The sequence below is a fragment of the Semicossyphus pulcher genome, unplaced genomic scaffold (assembly GCF_022749685.1).
Source record: "Semicossyphus pulcher isolate SPU_LCO1_2020_fin unplaced genomic scaffold, fSemPul1.0.p SCAF_12, whole genome shotgun sequence".
NCBI classification, from domain to species: Eukaryota; Metazoa; Chordata; class Actinopteri; order Labriformes; family Labridae; genus Semicossyphus; species Semicossyphus pulcher.
This window is the reverse complement of record NW_027211626.1, coordinates 22,785,689-22,805,000: the sequence shown is the minus strand read 5'-3', so window position 1 is coordinate 22,805,000 and position 19,312 is coordinate 22,785,689. Positions and strand designations below refer to the sequence as shown.

Here is a 19,312-nt window from a genome sequence, read left to right as displayed (position 1 = left end):
TGCCTGTGTCTTTAGTTGCCTGTCTGTGTCTTTAGTTACCTGCCTGTGTCTTTAGTTGCCTGTCTGTGTCTTTAGTTACCTGCCTGTGTCTTTAGTTGCCTGTCTGTGTCTTTAGTATCTTGTCTGTCTGTATCTTTAGTATCTTGTCTGTGTCTTTAGTTGCCTGTCTGTATCTTTAGTATCTTGTCTGTCTTTAGTTGCCTGTCTGTATCTTTAGTATCTTGTCTGTCTTTAGTTGCCTGTCTGTGTCTTTAGTTGCCTGTCTGGGTCTTTAGTATCTTGTCTGTGTCTTTAGTTGCCTGTCTGTGTCTTTAGTATCTTGTCTGTGTCTTTAGTTGCCTGTCTGTGTCTTTAGTATCTTGTCTGTGTCTTTAGTTGCCTGTCTGTGTCTTTAGTTGCCTGTCTGTGTCTTTAGTTGCCTGTCTGTATCTTTAGTATCTTGTCTGTCTTTAGTTGCCTGTCTGTGTCTTTAGTTGCCTGTCTGTGTCTTTAGTATCTTGTCTGTGTCTTTAGTTGCCTGTCTGTGTCTTTAGTATCTTGTCTGTGTCTTTAGTTGCCTGTCTGTGTCTTTAGTTGCCTGTCTGTATCTTTAGTATCTTGTCTGTCTTTAGTTGCCTGTCTGTGTCTTTAGTATCTTGTCTGTGTCTTTAGTATCTTGTCTGTGTCTTTAGTTGCCTGTCTGTGTCTTTAGTTACCTGCCTGTGTCTTTAGTTGCCTGTCTGTGTCTTTAGTTACCTGCCTGTGTCTTTAGTTGCCTGTCTGTGTCTTTAGTTGCCTGCCTGTGTCTTTAGTTGCATGTCTGTGTCTTTAGTATCTTGTCTGTGTCTTTAGTTGCCTGTCTGTGTCTTTAGTATCTTGTCTGTGTCTTTAGTTGCCTGTCTGTGTCTTTAGTTACCTGCCTGTGTCTTTAGTTGCATGTCTGTGTCTTTAGTATCTTGTCTGTCTTTAGTTGCCTGTCTGTGTCTTTAGTTGCCTGTCTGTGTCTTTAGTATCTTGTCTGTCTTTAGTTGCCTGTCTGTGTCTTTAGTTGCCTGTCTGTGTCTTTAGTTACCTGCCTGTGTCTTTAGTTGCCTGTCTGTGTCTTTAGTTACCTGCCTGTGTCTTTAGTTGCCTGTCTGTGTCTTTAGTTACCTGCCTGTGTCTTTAGTTGCCTGTCTGTGTCTTTAGTATCTTGTCTGTCTGTATCTTTAGTATCTTGTCTGTGTCTTTAGTTGCCTGTCTGTATCTTTAGTATCTTGTCTGTCTTTAGTTGCCTGTCTGTGTCTTTAGTTGCCTGTCTGGGTCTTTAGTATCTTGTCTGTGTCTTTAGTTGCCTGTCTGTGTCTTTAGTTGCCTGTCTGGGTCTTTAGTATCTTGTCTGTGTCTTTAGTTGCCTGTCTGTGTCTTTAGTATCTTGTCTGTGTCTTTAGTTGCCTGTCTGTGTCTTTAGTATCTTGTCTGTCTTTAGTTGCCTGTCTGTGTCTTTAGTTGCCTGTCTGTGTCTTTAGTTACCTGCCTGTGTCTTTAGTTGCCTGTCTGTGTCTTTAGTTACCTGCCTGTGTCTTTAGTTGCCTGTCTGTGTCTTTAGTTGCCTGTCTGTGTCTTTAGTTACCTGCCTGTGTCTTTAGTTGCCTGTCTGTGTCTTTAGTATCTTGTCTGTCTGTATCTTTAGTATCTTGTCTGTGTCTTTAGTTGCCTGTCTGTATCTTTAGTATCTTGTCTGTGTCTTTAGTTGCCTGTCTGTGTCTTTAGTATCTTGTCTGTGTCTTTAGTATCTTGTCTGTGTCTTTAGTTGCCTGTCTGTGTCTTTGGTTACCTGCCTGTGTCTTTAGTTGCCTGTCTGTGTCTTTAGTTACCTGCCTGTGTCTTTAGTTGCCTGTCTGTGTCTTTAGTTACCTGCCTGTGTCTTTAGTTGCATGTCTGTGTCTTTAGTATCTTGTCTGTCTTTAGTTGCCTGTCTGTGTCTTTAGTTGCCTGTCTGTATCTTTAGTATCTTGTCTGTGTCTTTAGTTGCCTGTCTGTGTCTTTAGTTGCCTGTCTGTATCTTTAGTATCTTGTCTGTGTCTTTAGTTGCCTGTCTGTATCTTTAGTATCTTGTCTGTCTTTAGTTGCCTGTCTGTGTCTTTAGTTGCCTCTCTGGGTCTTTAGTATCTTGTCTGTGTCTTTAGTTGCCTGTCTGTGTCTTTAGTTGCCTGTCTGTGTCTTTAGTATCTTGTCTGTGTCTTTAGTTGCCTGTCTGTGTCTTTAGTATCCTGTCTGTGTCTTTAGTTGCCTGTCTGTGTCTTTAGTTGCCTGTCTGTGTCTTTAGTATCTTGTCTGTCTTTAGTTGCCTGTCTGTGTCTTTAGTATCTTGTCTGTGTCTTTAGTTACCTGCCTGTGTCTTTAGTTGCCTGTCTGTGTCTTTAGTTGCCTGTCTGTGTCTTTACTATCTTGTCTGTCTTTAGTTGCCTGTCTGTGTCTTTAGTTACCTGCCTGTGTCTTTAGTTGCCTGTCTGTGTCTTTAGTTGCCTGTCTGGGTTTTTGGTTGCCCATCTGTGTGTATTTAGTCGTTTGTCTAGGTTGTTGATTGACTGATGATATTTTTGGCTGCTGCTGGTGTTACTGGTTGCCTGTCTAGGTTACTTTTCTGTGTTAGTAGTAGTTGTAGTTGCATCTGTGTTGCTGGTTGACTGACAATGTAATTGGTTGCCTGTCTGTCTTGCCTGGTAATAGGTAGCATCACCATGTTGCTGGCGATGGGCCGTAATGACGGTGTGGGTCAGTTTAACGGGTTAAAGTTGCCTCGTTTCCTTGTTACTCTTGGGAAGAGTCGAGATCTGTTGCTGTGGAAGAGCTGGAGGGAGATGGAGCAGGTACAACCCTGACAGGACCGGACACCTGTCCTCCACCTGTAACACACCCACCCACTCATCCTGACAGCTGGTGCTCTGAAGCCTTCGTCCTCATCATGCCCATCACTCAGTCTGAGATCAGTTCAGGTTTGAGTTGCCACTTTTCTGTGGACTTCCTGTGTCCCGGTTTAGAAGAGGGCTGAATATTAAACTAAATATTTACTTAAGTTCTATTAAAAGGCTTTTTATTCTTTCTCTATTCAACATTTATCATCATAACGTGTTCATGTTTATCATCACAACAGCTCAGTTCTGTCTAAGTCATCCATGTTAAAGTTGTTCGGATGAAGACTGACATGTAGCAGCGTCTTCACAAACTTGTGGAAATGTAGAAAAACACGTTTCAAGTTTCACCTTCGTGTGAACCTTTGTCCTTAAGTTTCACTGAAAATGGTGACATGGTGACAGAAAAGGTCACATAAGAGTATGACAAACATGTAATCTACATCTGTTTAAACAAACTTCATTGAATATAATGTGTACATGGTAGGTATTGTATAACTAACTAAACTACATTTATTTTTTTATTTTATTTTTATTGGGAAAAGCAAAATATTATCATTTTCCTTCCATACAACATTTACATCATTGTGGACTTTCCTTAATTCACTGTATTATAATTGTCCATCGTTCAACCCCCCTTCTCCTGCTAATCAAAACTTTTTTCAAACATACTGTATGAACTCAGACTTTTGACATATTACTCTGATGTTTACATTTTGTCATAAATTGTGTTTTTTGTTTACATCTTGAGGAGAGGGAACCTCATTTATATTAAACTGTGCCAATTAAACCTTAATTTGAATTAAACACAAGATACTTGTGCCTTAACGATAAGGATAAGCTCTCACTGAAGAAACCCCTCCCCTTGTACCCTCATCCCAATACTTATAATTAACCTAATCTGCCACCGCAACCCAAGCAGCACTGCCAACTTCAACAGACCCAGGCTCTGTTCTTACGAGCTCCAGCGCTGATACTACCTGCCCTACCACATGGCTTCTACTGGCCCCCACATTTGAATTAAACACACAAGAGAAAAATATAGAGAGAAGAGTTTGTAGTGAGAGGTGTGTTAGAAAGAAGGCAGAGCCAGGGTGAGGTGCCCTGTCTGGGGCTAGCACTCACCCCCGCCGGGCTAAGCTGTACGCTGTAACTCCGCCATTTCCATGAGGGAAGAGAGGAGAGAAAGCAACTCAAACATGTAGTTAGATGGGCAGCGAGAGCCAGCACATCAACAGGATTATCAAGTGGGCACCTCCCTTCACCGGTGTTTCGTCAAGTTAGTGCCACACCTCGGGGCGGCTCAACAGTTAGCTCTGGCGTCCCAGAACCACCCCCCTCCATGCTAGCTCTCACCGCCCTTCAAACCCTCGTTCTATCAAATCCTTAGGTAAAAAAATTTAACTATTCCTGGTGCCAACGTTACATCCGAAAAAGGGACGGCTGTTAAATATCTGTTTTTTCATCATGTTGTAACTTAGAATGAAGAAAATGAAGTACACATTTATGAACAGCTTCTTTATTATATTTTTTCAAACAATAAATAAAATATTATAAAATCTTAAGATTCTTGTTTCTCATTCATCAACAGCAGAATCATAAAATGAGTTCAGTGTGTTCATACAGAAAATCATCGTCATGCAGGTTCCTGTTCAGAGATTCAGACAAACTTTCACGTCACACACTTAAAATAACAATGACAGATGAGCAGCTGCGGACTCTTTCAATAATAGAAATTTCTCTGGTGCAAAACGAGTAGAAAATCATAAATATGTGATTTACATGATGTGAGTTACATAAATAAAGTTAAGCAGTCAGTGAAAGTGAAACAACACCAGTGTACGGAGACTCTTCCAGCCGACGATTGGTTGCCATCATACGTCAAATAAATACTGAGGAATCAATAAATAGCTTCTTTTGTTTCTCAGCTGTAAAGTATAGATCTGAAAAATCCTTTAAAAAAAAAGGGATGAAGATGTTTAAATGTTTACGTAAAAAATGTTAAAACACTGTAGAACTGATGAGGAGGAACTGATCATTGGCTGTTTGCAGTATTTTTGTTTCGCTCTATTCTATGACATAACTGAATCTCTTTGGAAAATAAGATTTAAAAGTGTCCCCTCAGACTTTGAGACTCATGACGGATGTTTTAATAATAAAAGGAATCTTAATTTGCAGCTGTAAAAAATGTAAAAAAATAAGTCAAATCTTCTCAGAAAATAAGCACCGAAATCCTGATGGATTTTAGTTATTTGAGGTAACGAAACAAAAACGTTCCTTTGGCTGTTTTTTTTAACAACTAACAGTTAAAACAGAAAAAGGAGGCAGCATCGAGCATTGTTCTAATTTGACAAAAGGCGAGAAGCTTCATCAAAGCCTGCACTGATTCATGTTTGTCAGCGTGCAGCTGTGAATTATATCACATGAAGAAAACCCTGATTGTCAGGTTCGACACGCCACTCTGTGACTCACACGTCCAACACCCGGCGAGGTACGCAACCTGTTCCTGCTGCAGCGTCCTGATTGGCTGCTCGCACACAGGAATGGAGGTGTGGTGGAGGTGTGGTGCGGTGAAACCAGTTAAACCAGTACGAGTCGGCTGGGAGGTGTTGGTTTCATCTCCCTGATGGAATGTGAAGGGGAGGTAATGACTTCAGGTTTGACATCACCTTTTTTCAATGTCACTGCAGAGGCAGACACGAGTCAACATCTATCTAAACACTGTTTGCTGTTCGGCTAATAAATCAATGTGTGTATTTAAAAACTTCTGGATTTGAGTCAGGCAGCTGTGTGATTTCATCTGATGTGATAGAGAGATAAAAATATGACCGAAATCTTCTTTTACTTTTGTTTGTTCCACTTCGACACCTTCATGACGCTTCGATTGCTATCATAGGTCAAAATTCTTCAAAGCAGGATAAAATCAGAATTAATGTTTATGTATCTGTTATATCGCTTGTTTGCCTGTAGATGAACTGATGGATGTTCTCAGACTAAACGCTTTCAGGATGAACCAAACCTCCTGCTGATGTTTAACTTCTTGCCTTGAGTCTTGTAACTTCAGGAGGAAAAAAAACATCAGATTAAGTTTGTGTTCGTTAGCAGCTTCAGTGTCCGTCTTTGTAACAGATCTCCCATCATGCCCCTGGTGCAGCCTCTACTCGGCCTTGCTGGTCTTGCCCTGGTCGCGGCGGCGCAGATACGTCTGGTAGAAGAAGTTGGAGAAGAGCAGCAGGTAGCTGAGGTACATGAGCGCGGCCCAGACGATGTTGTCGATGCGGGAGGGGCAGCCACCTTGTTGCATCCAGCGGTACACGAGCCAGCTCACTGTCAGCCCCATGCCCATCTGCCCGATCTGAGCACTGGTGATGAGCACGGCGAGCGGCCTCGGCACGCGCAGGCCGGCAGCGCGGGCGGCGTAGTAGCTGTACATGAGCGCATGCACGCCGTAGTTCATGGTCATGAACCATCCGCCGCCGGCCACCATGTCTTTGTAGGAGTACCAGGAGTACAGCAGCACGGTGATGTGGTGGTACCAGTGCAGGAAGAGCAGCTTCTGCTTCCTCAGTACGACGAAGGCTGTGTCGCCTGAAATAACAGAGCAGGGTTTAATCAGTGACCATTTCAAATAAGGAACGGGAAATCAATAGAAAACTAATAAATATGTAAGAACATACCGAGCTCTGGCGCTTTGCTCAGCACGAAGGCGTACGCCCAGAACTTGCTGACCGGCCCGTTGTAGAAGCTCTGATCACAGATGGACCGTCTGAAGCCACTGCTGCTCAGGATGTGGAACATGTAGGAGCCGGTCCGGACGGCACCGATAATACTGCAAACAAAGAGAGAAGAACATACATCAAAAACATGGACACTTTAAAATATATGTTAACAAGAACCACTAGCTGTAGAGAATACAAATATTTCTCAACAAATAAGGCTTTCAAGGTCGTCTTGTGTGTTTCAGGCACTTGTACATCTTAAAGTTGTGAATAAAAAGCATTTGATGTGAACACTGTTTAAAATCCATAAACTGGTGATTATTATTCCTCCCACAGGACATAAATGCAACAGAAACCGGACAGTTTGAAGCTGAAGAACGACCCGATTTGTCCTAAACCAAAACATACAGAGGATAGCTCTTTGAGGACACGTAAAATCATCATCTTTTTACCCTCAGGACACACCTTTACATTTTCAGATGTAAAGGCGTGAGAGAAAAGTCTTCATGTCATTCCATCCAGTGGTTTACATTACAGCCTCACAGGACACTGATTTTTTTCAGTAAGATAAGTGAGATGTAAACAGTCAGCGAGGTTTGTTTGAGATTAAAACACTCTGCTCTCCCATGAAACCCAAACAGTACCATCTCTATTCATCTGCTCACTCTACAGATATCCACCAATCAGAACAGTCTCCTCAGTGTGAAACCAAACCTGCTGCTAAAAACTAAACACAACAATGACTCAGCTGACTCTGATCATGTATCATCTCAGAGGACTTTTACTGAGGAAAATCTGCAATGAGCGATATGACGTGCAATAACTACATATCAGCTTTAACTTACAGTTCCAATGTCTGTTAGCACCTGCTGTTTAACACCTGCTGTTTAACACAGCGCCAGTGCTTGTTTGTCCATCCTGGGGTCAAAATTATTTCCACATACCTAAAGTGATTAGTTGTTGTTTTTTGTGTTGTAGCTGCCACACACTTGACAACAATTTTTTTTCCTGAGTAAAGCTGACCGTTAGCTGGTGCTGCAATGCTGTGAATGCTAGGTCCATTTATCCAGGGCTCCCTCTCAAATCAAATGATTGCATGCAGCTGTGATTGGTGCATGTACATAAAATAGTTTCTTATTCATTGCAATATATGTTGTCTTGCGATGTGTTTATTGCACATGTTCATATTGCAATGAAAATGTAATTGCGATTTATGGTGCAGCCCAAGCAGCAATAATGAAAGACTGACAAAATGTGTGAAGGTTCATTCAGGGGCGGAAAGAAATAATGCCTGAAGCCTCTATTACAGCTGCTCCATGTTGACAGACAGCTCTGTTTTGTAAGAGCAGAGCGACAGGTGAGCAGAGGAAACTAAACACACCTAGGAACGGCTTATATGGGTAAATACTCTGTCCCTTCCTCAAACTACCAAGCACCAACGTCTTCAACATGACAACACAATGCTTACAATGGAGACAGAGGCTGTTAAAACTTGTCACCATGGAAACGACAAACTGAAGTCTTTTGTTTGATTCTGGCTGACAGGAGACACAATAACAGAGACACCTCAGCAAAGGAAGATGTTTGATTTCCTGAAGTGACACATTTTATGCCAAAATACACCAAACAACTGACTCTAAATAAAATGTCTGAGTAACAACAAGCCTACTTAGGAAATGTCCAAAATAAAGACACAAAGGATGTCCTGAGTAAGACTCCGATCAGACACTTCATTTACCTGACAGTGAGTAATTGCGTAAGTGACATTCAGAAATGACAGCTGTAGATTCTTAACATCACAAATTCTAACTTTAATGAGCTACGTGTTTATGTTGCAGGTGTGTGCTGTTACCTGAAGACAGCGAGGCTGAGTGACCAGAGGACGAGCGGTCGCCGCAGGTTCATTTTGGGTCGAGACTTCATGTAGTGCTGACCTCCGAACACCAGGGCGGCGTACAGAGCGCTGAACACAAAGGACTTACTCCTGCAGGAAAACACATGTGAAAATGTTAATGCTAAAATGCTAACATTAAAAATGGAAATGCGTAAATGTTGAAATGCTAATATTACAATGCTTAAGCTAAAATGTTTATATTAAAATGCTAGTACTAAAATAATGTTAACGCTAATTTAAAATGTTAATGCTAAAATGCTAATATTAAAGCTGAATGTGAAAATGGAAATGCAACATGTTAAATGGAAATATGCTTATATATATTACAATGCTAAAGCTAAAACGATAATATTAAAATGCTAGTGCTAAAATGCTATGTTAATGGTAAAATACACACAAATCATACATAATAATGCTAATGCTAAACTGTTCATTGAAATGCTTATGCTAAAAAGGCCAAATTTAAAAGGGCTAATGTGAAATTGCTAATGCTATTATGGCAGATTGAGCTTAAGGAAATGGTGACGCCATTTTTCATTATTTTTTCCGTCTCTTTTTATGACACTTAACAGGACAAACAAATAAAGAATATAACCAAGAAATTAATTTGCAGATTGATAAATTAAAAAATACTAATGTTCATTTTCCCATAAAGTAGAGAATATGCATAGAGTTTCATGTCTCAAATCATGCTGTTAAAACTTTCATGCTGTTGTTGTTTTTTACTTCAGAATCACACTGCGCCACATAATTAAAAAAAAACAACAACAAAAAAAAACTACATTTGTTCAGGTTAACAGGTGTCCCCGAGACATTCCCTGAACACCTGAGGCACTGGGTGAGTCACCATCAGTTGCACAATCAACTCTCTGATTTCTGTAAATATGATTTAACATTATTTTCTTGAGCGTTAAAATGGTACTTCTGAATCATAATCATGATTGACTAATTTTAAGAATACTTTGTGAGATACTTTAATAAATTGTTATACATAAATATTACTATAAATATTTTCCCATAATCAGTTAAGTTGTTTCTTTAGTATTTCCGGTGCATATTTTATTATTTCAGCATCACTGGGAGGGACTGAGCGTTTAACTGGAATAACTGGATCTCAATAAAATACAGACGCATACCACAAATACCCTGCAAGGTGTGACGCCACTGCTGCCAGTGACTCACCTGAATTACACCTATAGCCTCCAACTGACCGTACTTATGTAACGCTCCTTTCAGGTCGTTGTAATTCCTAGAATACGGTACTTAACATCAAGGTGTTATGTGTTTGCCCTGAATCTGTGCCTTCTCTATCCAGAGCCAGTCTCGCCAAACCTCCTTTATATACTATTGTATTTTGAATTCTTCAGTGTATATGTAGATAACACATACTTAAAACTCAATCACTTATGCATCTTCTGAACAAGTGATATAAGCTTGTCTGTTCGGCTGGAACAGCTTACAAACAAATACATTTTATTCCAACAAACTGAGGAGATATTTGACTTGATCCTCCCTGAGTCTGCTAGCTCCTTTCAGGCTCTTTGATAGTTAGCGGCGGAGCAGTTTCAGTATCGATCAAACCGGTTGAGGGGAATCAATGATGAAATGGGTGCAGTTTAATGTCCTGAATGTACTGAGATGTAAGCCGAAACGAACACTGGAAGCCAATCTTCTTAAAATCACCTTAATCCATAATGTAAACAGAATGTTATTTTAATTATAGTAAGGCCATTTTAAAAGTGGTGAATATTTTAAAGGAGTTTAGAACGCAGCGTGTCCATTGAATGGACCAAGTTTTATCTGAATATTTCTTCTACTCCTGACAGTTTTGGGTTATTAAAAACTAAACTAGTTCAGTCAAATGAAATGTTATTGATCAAAGGTAACAGTAAAATATGAACAGGTAGCTTACCAGTTAGCTTGCATCCACTCTATCGCTCCTCTCTCGTCAAACCGCCGCTCGAAGCCATACTCGGACAGCGGGAGGTAGAAGTCTGTCTCATTCATCATGTTTCCGATTATCAGTATACTTATTAAAATATATGAATTAAGTGAAGTCAGTGTTTCCTCTGTCTCTCCTCCTGCGGTCTGTCTTCTCACCTGCAGCCTCAGTCCTAATTAAAGCCTGTCAGAAGGGGGCGGGGCTTTAGGGACACACCTGTTGGCTGCTTTCTTTGCGTATCAGCACATACAGATGAGTGATTGTCTCTTAAATCCATTTTTTCTGTGTTGTTCTTTTACCTTCTTTATACTTATTTTTCAATGTTTATAAAGAAGACATAATGTCATGTGGAAATTGAACACATTTTATATCATAGAAAATAGGCAATATATTTTTACTGTATGTTGATGACATAAAATAAAAGTCTTTCCCTGGGGAAATTGCTGTGCAGCAGTTGAACTACAGAGTTGGAAAGGGGGCAGGTATGAACAAGTATATAATCTGAAATAATAATGATCAATAAGGTGCAATTGTACAATGCAGAGGTCTCTCGTCATTTGTTCACATACAAAGAAATGCATTGGCTGCTGAGCACTTAATGAAAGCTGCTGTGTACAATTACTTAACCCCTGTAAAATCATGGAGGAACAAATTGTTCACAAACTAATATTTTAATTGTAGGTCTACATTTCACAGACGCATACTTACTTGAATCATTGAAAAGTTGTAATCTTGAAGCTCTCAGTTCCGTTCTCTTTGGTGGCACCCATGTCGATAAACGGTAATTGTGGAAGCACAATATATTGATACTTTTTCAGAAGCTGCTATACATTGGAATCAGGCCGCCCGGTACCTCCTTTAATCCTACGATCAATTACAATCAATACAGCCACTAGAGGTTGCTGCCTAAAATCAAACAAAAATGCAGGTCAAAATATATTTCTAGTGGAAGAGAATCGGCAACAAAAACATTTATAAAACAGAAAAATTAAAATTAATCTTCAGGATAGTTTGAAGTCTCTGTGACGTTTTATCTACAGTTTGAATGATACTTGACGTCATACAGAAGTTTCCTTTTATGTCACTAAAAAATGAAGTATGTTAATATTTTGGTGTACTAACTGCTAACAAAGTACAGTAAAATATGATTAATACTGTATGCATTACATTGTAGGTTGTACATATTGTTCTGTGTGGCTTTCATGCAGCTTTGAGTGACTTTCAGACTTTGTGGGTATCAAACTTGCAACTTTCCAGCTGCTCAGACTGAATCAGTGTTTACTTCATCACAGCAAGAGAATCATGAAACTCTGACCCTGATCTGAGACACAGTTTGCTCCACAGCTCAGGTCTTTGTCACAGACTTACTGGATTGTTTGTATTAACTTTGTACAGGATTAATCATCATTCATTTCATGTAATCAATTACATCAGAACTCAGAATCAGGTTTATTGCCAAGTAGGTTTACACGTACAAGGAATTTGTTTTGGTGGTTTTGGTGCAGAACATTTATCACAGAACTAGAATAAGATAAGTAAAAGACTTAAATAGAATAAGATTTTAAAAAAATAGGCAATAAGAATAAAAATATAAAGAGCAATACGTATAATACAAAATATCTACAACAGGTTTGAATTAAAAACTGTACAGATGTGCAGGATATTAGTGAGTGCAAAATGAAAAAGACTTCAACCATGATCACAATACTTGTATGTATATTGTATATAAAAGTCAAATTTAGTGCGGTAAAATGTAGAATATTTCGTACTGAACTGCAGTACTTTATCTGAAGTACTCGGGTGGAGCTCGTTGAGCGTCTGCTTGTTTCTGACTGAAGAGAAACTGAAGCAGCAGTTTCAGTGTGATTGTTCTCATTGAGAGCAGACGAGCTGAGAAATACCGCTGAGTGCATGTCCTGCCTTTTAACCTTTCTTTATACTTTACTTTATACTACAAAGTTTATAGGTGAAACTGTCACAGCTGGAGCTACTGCAAAAAAAAGCACTGATAACAAAGTGAAGGATTGCTGATTTACAAATGAAAGTTCCGCACCTAATTTTTCTAATATGTGTAATTTGAGTATTTATGTAATTTATGTAAATTTTACTTTGTATAAAAAAACTTCACCACCTTCACTTGCTTAGTGCAACATGAGATAAATAAAGCTGCTGTTGGGAAATGAGATGACATTTTTCTTGTCTGTGTGGAGTATCTCTGAGTTGATGTGAATCAAACATGTCATGTAAAACTGATTTCACATTAATACATTGTGCAAATTCTCTGATATCTTCGTCTAAACCATTGACTGGCTATGTACCCCAGTCTTTTAAACTGGCTGTAATTAAGCCACTTCTTAAAAAGCCTACCCTTGATTCAGGCACCTTAGCTAACTATACACCTATATCTAACCTTCCTTTTATCTCAAAGATCCTTGAGAAAGCTGTCGCTAATCAATTATGTGACTTTCTTCATAACAACAGTTTATTTGAGGACTTTCAGTCAGGATTTAGAGTCCACCATAGCACTGAGACAGCCCATGTGCGAGTTTCAAATGATCTACTTACTGCTTCAGACAGAGGACTTCTCTCTGTACTCGTCCTGTTAGATCTTAGTGCCGCTTTCGAGACGATAGACCATCACATCCTGTTACAGAGTCTAGAACATTTAATTGGCATTACAGGATCTGCATTAAGTTGGTTTAAATCTTATTTATGAGATCGATCTCTCCTCTGTGCACACCAAAGTTAGTCATGGAGTTCCACAAGGTTATAATGATAATATCATGAGGAAACACTCCATTAATTGTCATTGTTATGCAGATGATACTCAATTATACTTATCAATGAAGCCAGATGAAACCAATCAGCTATCTAAACTAGAAGCATGCCTTAAGGACATAAAGATCTGAATGACTAGAAACTTTCTGCTACTTAATTCAGACAAAACTGAAGTTATTGTGCTCGGCCCAAAACACCTTAGAGACTCTTTCTCTAATGATATAGCTGCCCTAGATGGCATCAGCCTGGCATCCAGCACTACTGTTAGGAATCTGGGAGTTCTATTTGATCAGGATATGTCCTTCATCTCCCACATAAAACAAATATCAAGGACAGCCTTCTTTCACCTTCGCAACATAGCAAAAATCAGACACATCTCGTCTCAAAACGATGCAGAAAAACTAGTCCATGCATTCGTTACTTCCAGGTTGGATTATTGTAACTCGTTACTATCAGGCTGCCCTAATAAGTCACTAAAAACTCTGCAGCTGGTACAAAATGCTGCAGCACGTGTGCTGACAAGAACTAGGAAGAGAGATCACATCTCTCCTGTATTAGCCTCTCTGCACTGGCTTCCTGTAAAATCTAGAATAGAATTTAAAATCCTTCTTCTTACTTACAAAGCTCTTAATGGTCAGGCACCATCATATCTTAAAGAGCTCATAGTGCCATATTACCCCTCTAGAACATTGCGCTCCCAGGATGCAGGCCTGCTTGTGGTACCCAAAGTCTCTAAGAGTAGTGTTGGAGGTAGAGCCTTCAATTACCAGGCCCCCCTCCTCTGGAATAATCTACCAGTCAAGGTCCGGGAGGCAGACACCCTCTCTTCTTTTAAGAGTAGACTTAAAACTTTCCTCTTTGATAAAGCTTATAGTTAGGGCTGGCTCAGGCTTTTGGACCAGCCCAGAGTTATGCTGCCATAGGTTTAGACTGCCGGGGGGATCTGACACACCAAGCTTCTCTCTCTCTCTCTCTGTGTTTCTCTGTCTCTCTGTCTCTCTCTCTCTCTCTCGCTCTCTCTCTCTCCCTCGCTCTCTCTCTCTCCCTCGCTCTCTCTCTCTCTCTCTGTCTCTGTGTGTTGTCTCTCTCCCACTTTCTCTCTCTCTCTCTCTAGCCTATTAATGCAGCTCATTAACTCTGTATCTTCTGGTCCCATTAACATTACTAACCATATATCTTCCCGGGAGTTCTTGTGCTCCCTTGTCCTGTAGGTTCCTGAGGATCGTTGCTGCAGACCACCTGCTGCTGTGGACCTGCTCGACTGCAACAACTTCTAACATCAGTCTTCCCCATAGTATCATTATTGTTGCTGCTAATGCTAATAGTCGACCTGTTGACTTCAACTGTTACAATTATGATTACTACAGCCTTTATCATTACTCTGCTTCTCGCGCTAATTTATTTTTTGTTAATTTTCACACTAGTGTACCACTATTATTGGCATTGTAACCATAAGTATGTATTACCTGTTGTTGATGTAATAAGGACATATGTTGTTGTTGTAACAAGAACATATGTTGTTGTTGCTCTCTTTGCCTGTCTCTATCCTGCATCTCCTTCTATCCCATTTTTGGCCCACCCAGTCGAGGCAGACGGCTGTTCAACATGAGTCTGGTTCTGCTCGAGGTTTCTGCCTGTTAAAAGGAAGTTTTTCCCTGCCAATGTGCCGAATATTGCTGAGTGCTGCTCATGGTGATTCATGTTGGGCCTCTCTTTAAATAACATAACAAAGAGTCGGTCTAGACCTGCTCTTTTTGTAAAGTGTCTCGAGATAACTCTGGTTATGATTTGGCGCTATACAAATAAAATGTGATTGATTGATTGATTGATACATTTACTTCAGTACAGATGCAGCCATAGGAGGTCAAACTGCACATTGAAGGAGTCAATAAACACCAACAGAGATTTTTAAACAGTGAAATTATTATAAATCAACTATTAGACCGTAGTTATAAACCCTTCTTAAAATGTCAATTACTATAGGGTTCCATATGCCTGAGTCTTCAAGTGAAAAGAATTACTAACAAACCCGACTGACAAACACAGCTGCTGCCACCTGCTGGAGAGAAACTCAAACTGCACCCGAAAATATCATGTCATGTTTCTGTCACCTCTCAGGGTTGTATTATTATTTTTGCACCTGCGTCAAACATTTTTATAACTACGTAACAGCATCATATTAAGAACAAGAGCTGTGTGAATTAACTGTTTAACATTTAATATGACAACAACCAACAGAGGCTCCTTGTCCATGGAAGCTCATTGTTGCCATTAAAATTAAATTAATGAACATAAAAGTTAAAGAAAGACAGAAGTCTGTGATTTGAAGTCTTTTTCATATAGAAATCTTAACAACAATTGTAGTAAGTATGTACAATAACATGATTATTATTTATTAATTAACAGGTAAAAAAGATTTTATAAAAGTAAAGCACACCTTTTCTTTTTGAAGTGATTACTACAGATCACATTAGGGGGACTTTCAGGGACATAAAATTAGAGATTAAAATAATAAAGAAAAATATTTTACAAAAAAATTATTTTGGTGAGAACAAAGACACCATTAAGCAAAAAAGCAATAACACTATGAAAATAGTCATAATTTTAAAAGAAGAAATTGTATTTGTATTTTTAATTTGTATTAAAACAATACAAGTTGCAGTTCTTCTCTCAAAGGCAACTTACAGCTGTTGTTGGAGCTTTCAACAAAACATGTATTTTTATAAAAAACAAAGATGAGAACTTCATTAGAAAATATATATATTGTAAAAAGTTACAAGATGAAGACATGTTAGGAGGTACACGCTACATTTCAAGGAATAAGTCATATTTCAATATACAAAAAGAAAAAGTCAGGTTTTAAGAATAAAGTTGTAGTTTTTAAGATAAAATCTCGTCAAATTTACTAGTCAATGTACTAGTTCTTACTGTATATTTTTAGAGTAATAATAATAAGGTAAAAGCATAATTTTATCACAAAATATTCTCAATTCGAGGGTTGACTTACTATTTCTGTTGCCCTCGATCACATCCTACTGTCGGCCTGGCTGCAGAGCAGATACATACCGGTAAGAGGACCTTGAGTTGAGATTATTGTATTTTTATTGGGAAATTACGAATATTCTGGAAAAATGTAAATTTTTTCCAGTAATATTCCAACTTTACTCAGAATATTATAAAAAATAAAGGTCGTAATTTCGACAAATAAGTTCCAATTGTATTTTAAATGAAACGACATTTATGAAAAAAATTAAATCACAGCTGTGTGTGTGTGGTCCATGGTGTGGTCCTGTTCCTTTGTTGTTTCTGTGTGCGAGTCTCCTGGTCGGTCCGGTCTGACGTCTCCTTACGTTGCCGTTACGTCACCTCAACGACGCGGAAGTTGGAGTCACCGTGGAGAACGTAAACTAATGTCAACCAACCGCCTAAAAAATAAAAAAAGAAACAGCAGAAGAGGCAGAAAAGAGGGCAAGAGAACTGAGAGAACACCGAACACGGCAGACAGTTCACCACCGGCGGCTCTTTTACCACTACCGGCATGTAATGTAACTTAGCTAGCCTTTACTCTCAGTCAACCGTCACATCTGTCTTGTTTATGGTCGTCGTTAACGGGACCTTTACCGTATAATGGATCCACCGGAAGACTCGGAGCCCACTTCGGTGCCGCTGAGGGTTTGCAAGAGTTTCTAGAAAGCTGCAAGACTCGCTACATCCCATTCCCCTTTGAAGGTAAGTGAACAGCGTGCAAATCTCTATTGAAAAACATCTATTTTAAGATTTTCTTTTGATATAAGCTCAATTATACTAACGCCCGAATATAGTTGAAGGTCTTGATATATTTATTATCATCTCTTCATACATTCGGCATACAAATTGTGCCATAAAACAGGCTTTTCTTAAAATATAATTCCTAGTTTTACAACCCTCCATCTGTTAACGATTGTCTTTCTCAAACGACGGTCCTCCCTGCTGAGCGGTGGCCACTAGCGATGCCAGTGTCTTTAAAAGTCGACATTTCAGTGAAGGCAGTGCTACTGGGTCGCTTACATACAAGCCGTTATATAAAGTATGGCCCCATGGTTTATAAAAGGCTTTCAGATACACGTTGGACCATGTTTACTGTAGAGAACAAGCCAGGGGCGCGTTAAACTTATATGTTTTTGAAAGGAGTTCAGGCGTGCTGGCTGCTCCCGAGAACAGCGGGCATCGGAGCTTGAAAAAGCAGCAGAAACGGGTCTTTATCTCAAACATACCCGCTTTTCTTACTCCTAATTCGTGTGCATGAGTATTGTTTATGTTTTAATTTCAGTTTTATGGATTAAACTGCAAAGATAGTCCATCAAATGGTTTGAGCTGAGCCGAGTCCCCTGTGTTCATCAGTCGGGATGAGGGTCAGGGATGTGGAAGGTCGAGCAGCAGCCTTTAGATGACGGGACAGTTTCTGACAGAAGTGTCACATTCGTGTAGACGACTGGCAGGAAGCTCTTATGAATAGAAAAAAATGACATAGAATGAAATGCGTTTTGGTGAAAAGTGTAAAGTGTGTGCAAATGTGTCCTTTGTTCAATGATAACAGGTCATGTGTGTACCCAGCGAGTCCGAATAGCAGGGCTGCAACATCTAACAGTATTGATCAATTTATTGATCATTATTCAGCTCTTCTATATAATATATTTATAGAAGTCATGTCCTCAAATTCCAATTTTAAAAAATTAATGGTATTACTTTTAATTATTTGGTTCACTCAATAATTGATCAATTTGGATGATCAATTAAACATTTAAGTAATTAATGAAGCAAAAAGTACAACACTTACTCCGCTTTGACTTTAACAAACTGTGATAAAGCTTCAACTACTGATTATTTTTATTCTTGATTGATCTGCAGTTTATTTTCACAATTATAATCATTCACTTGTTTTGTGCCAGAGCCTAAAGTGACATTTTCAGATGGCCTCTCTTCTGCTTCAAATAGACTAGAACCAAAAGACTGCATTTAGTGTCACGAATAACACTATATGAATGGTTGTGATTTCCTCTTATTATTAATTACATTAATATTATATCACCAAAATGTCACTATTTTTTGTTGTTTAAAATCATCATTTAAGCAGCTGAGTTTATGTCCAATATATTCAGACACCAGAGAAACAGATACCTCAGGGAATGTGTTTTAAATGTTTATTTAGCTGTGTATGAAAATATATTTTGTACAACAAAAGTAAACATTAGGAGCTTCTCATTGATGTTCTTTATTATAGGGCTTCATCAGATTCTGAGTTTCTAACAGAAGTCAGTTTTATTCATACAGGCCAACATCACAGACCACGGCTTTGCCTCGAGGGGCTTTACAGTCTGCATGTGACCATCTCTGTGCCATAGACCCTCAAGCTGCTGTCTTTGTGTATGACTTTTCAAAAAGGTTTGTGGCTCATTAAAGTGATGATCATTGGATTAGAAATCAATTAAAGACAGAAAGTTATATGTGTCAACAAATCTCATACGCACACTCAAATCCACAACATGTTGGTTTGTCTCGACACACTTTCTGAAACCCTGTCTGTGGCTCTCAGCTCCAAGCCCATTGGTTCCTACTGAGGACTTTAAAAACACTTCACAAATATATAGTTTCATGTTCAAAAAACACTCAGTTCAAATGTTAAACGGTGCAACGATCAGGCACAGTGCAGTGTTTTTAGCATCAATGAAGCTCTATGGCACAGAGGAAGAAGATGAATCCGGCTGTGATACACACATAATACTGACATGAGAATAATTACTCTAAAAGTTAGAAGACTATGGAAACATGCTGGAACTGATGAATCCAGGGGGCTGCCTCAAGATGAAAGTAAATATCGTAAACTGAACAATTCATTTCATTCTCTGCTGTTCATTTTTAAACATGATTTGTATCTAGGGTTGCAGCAGTAATAGCAAGGTATCAGAAGTGATGGTTATAATACAAAAGTGTATTTGCTTATCTCAGTATTGAATTGTACTCTATCAGAACATATTGTTTTGTGAAACGATGTTTAAAGTTAACCTGCGAGCCTTAACAGGATAAGCGGTAAAGATAAGGGATGGAGGAAAGATGTTAAAAGCTGTGG

At 39.1% G+C, this 19,312-nt stretch overlaps 2 protein-coding genes across 2 annotated transcripts in view; one reads left to right on the top strand and one right to left on the bottom strand.

The window, feature by feature from the left end:
• The window catches only part of aifm2 (AIF family member 2), a 13,789-nt gene extending 9,384 nt beyond the window's left edge, over window positions 1-4,405 (top strand). Inside the window, exon 9 of the mRNA XM_069658821.1 lies at window positions 2,692-4,405. Within this exon, the coding sequence (XP_069514922.1) occupies window positions 2,692-2,843 (152 nt within the window). The 3' untranslated portion in view covers window positions 2,844-4,405. The remainder of the gene's footprint in view (window positions 1-2,691) is intronic.
• LOC138588605 (very long chain fatty acid elongase 6-like) lies at window positions 4,388-10,562 on the bottom strand. Its single transcript, XM_069658822.1, has 4 exons — window positions 10,399-10,562; window positions 8,445-8,576; window positions 6,551-6,702; window positions 4,388-6,461 (listed from the first exon to the last, which is right to left on the bottom strand). Exons 1-4 carry the CDS (start codon window positions 10,494-10,496, stop codon window positions 6,031-6,033), a joined length of 813 nt encoding a protein of 270 aa, XP_069514923.1. The 5' UTR covers window positions 10,497-10,562; the 3' UTR covers window positions 4,388-6,030.
• Window positions 10,563-19,312: the final 8,750 nt, after the last annotated feature.

Bases quoted from the DNA above. Each gene is read 5' to 3' on its own strand.
- LOC138588605 (XM_069658822.1), bottom strand. From the start codon at position 10,496: ATGATGAATGAGACAGACTTCTACCTCCCGCTGTCCGAGTATGGCTTC. The intron at 8,577-10,398 runs GTAAGCTACCTG...GTTTTCCTGCAG, and splicing joins GAGTGGATGCAAGCTAACTG to GAGTAAGTCCTTTGTGTTCA. The intron at 6,462-6,550 runs GTATGTTCTTAC...CTGTTATTTCAG, and splicing joins GAGCAAAGCGCCAGAGCTCG to GCGACACAGCCTTCGTCGTA.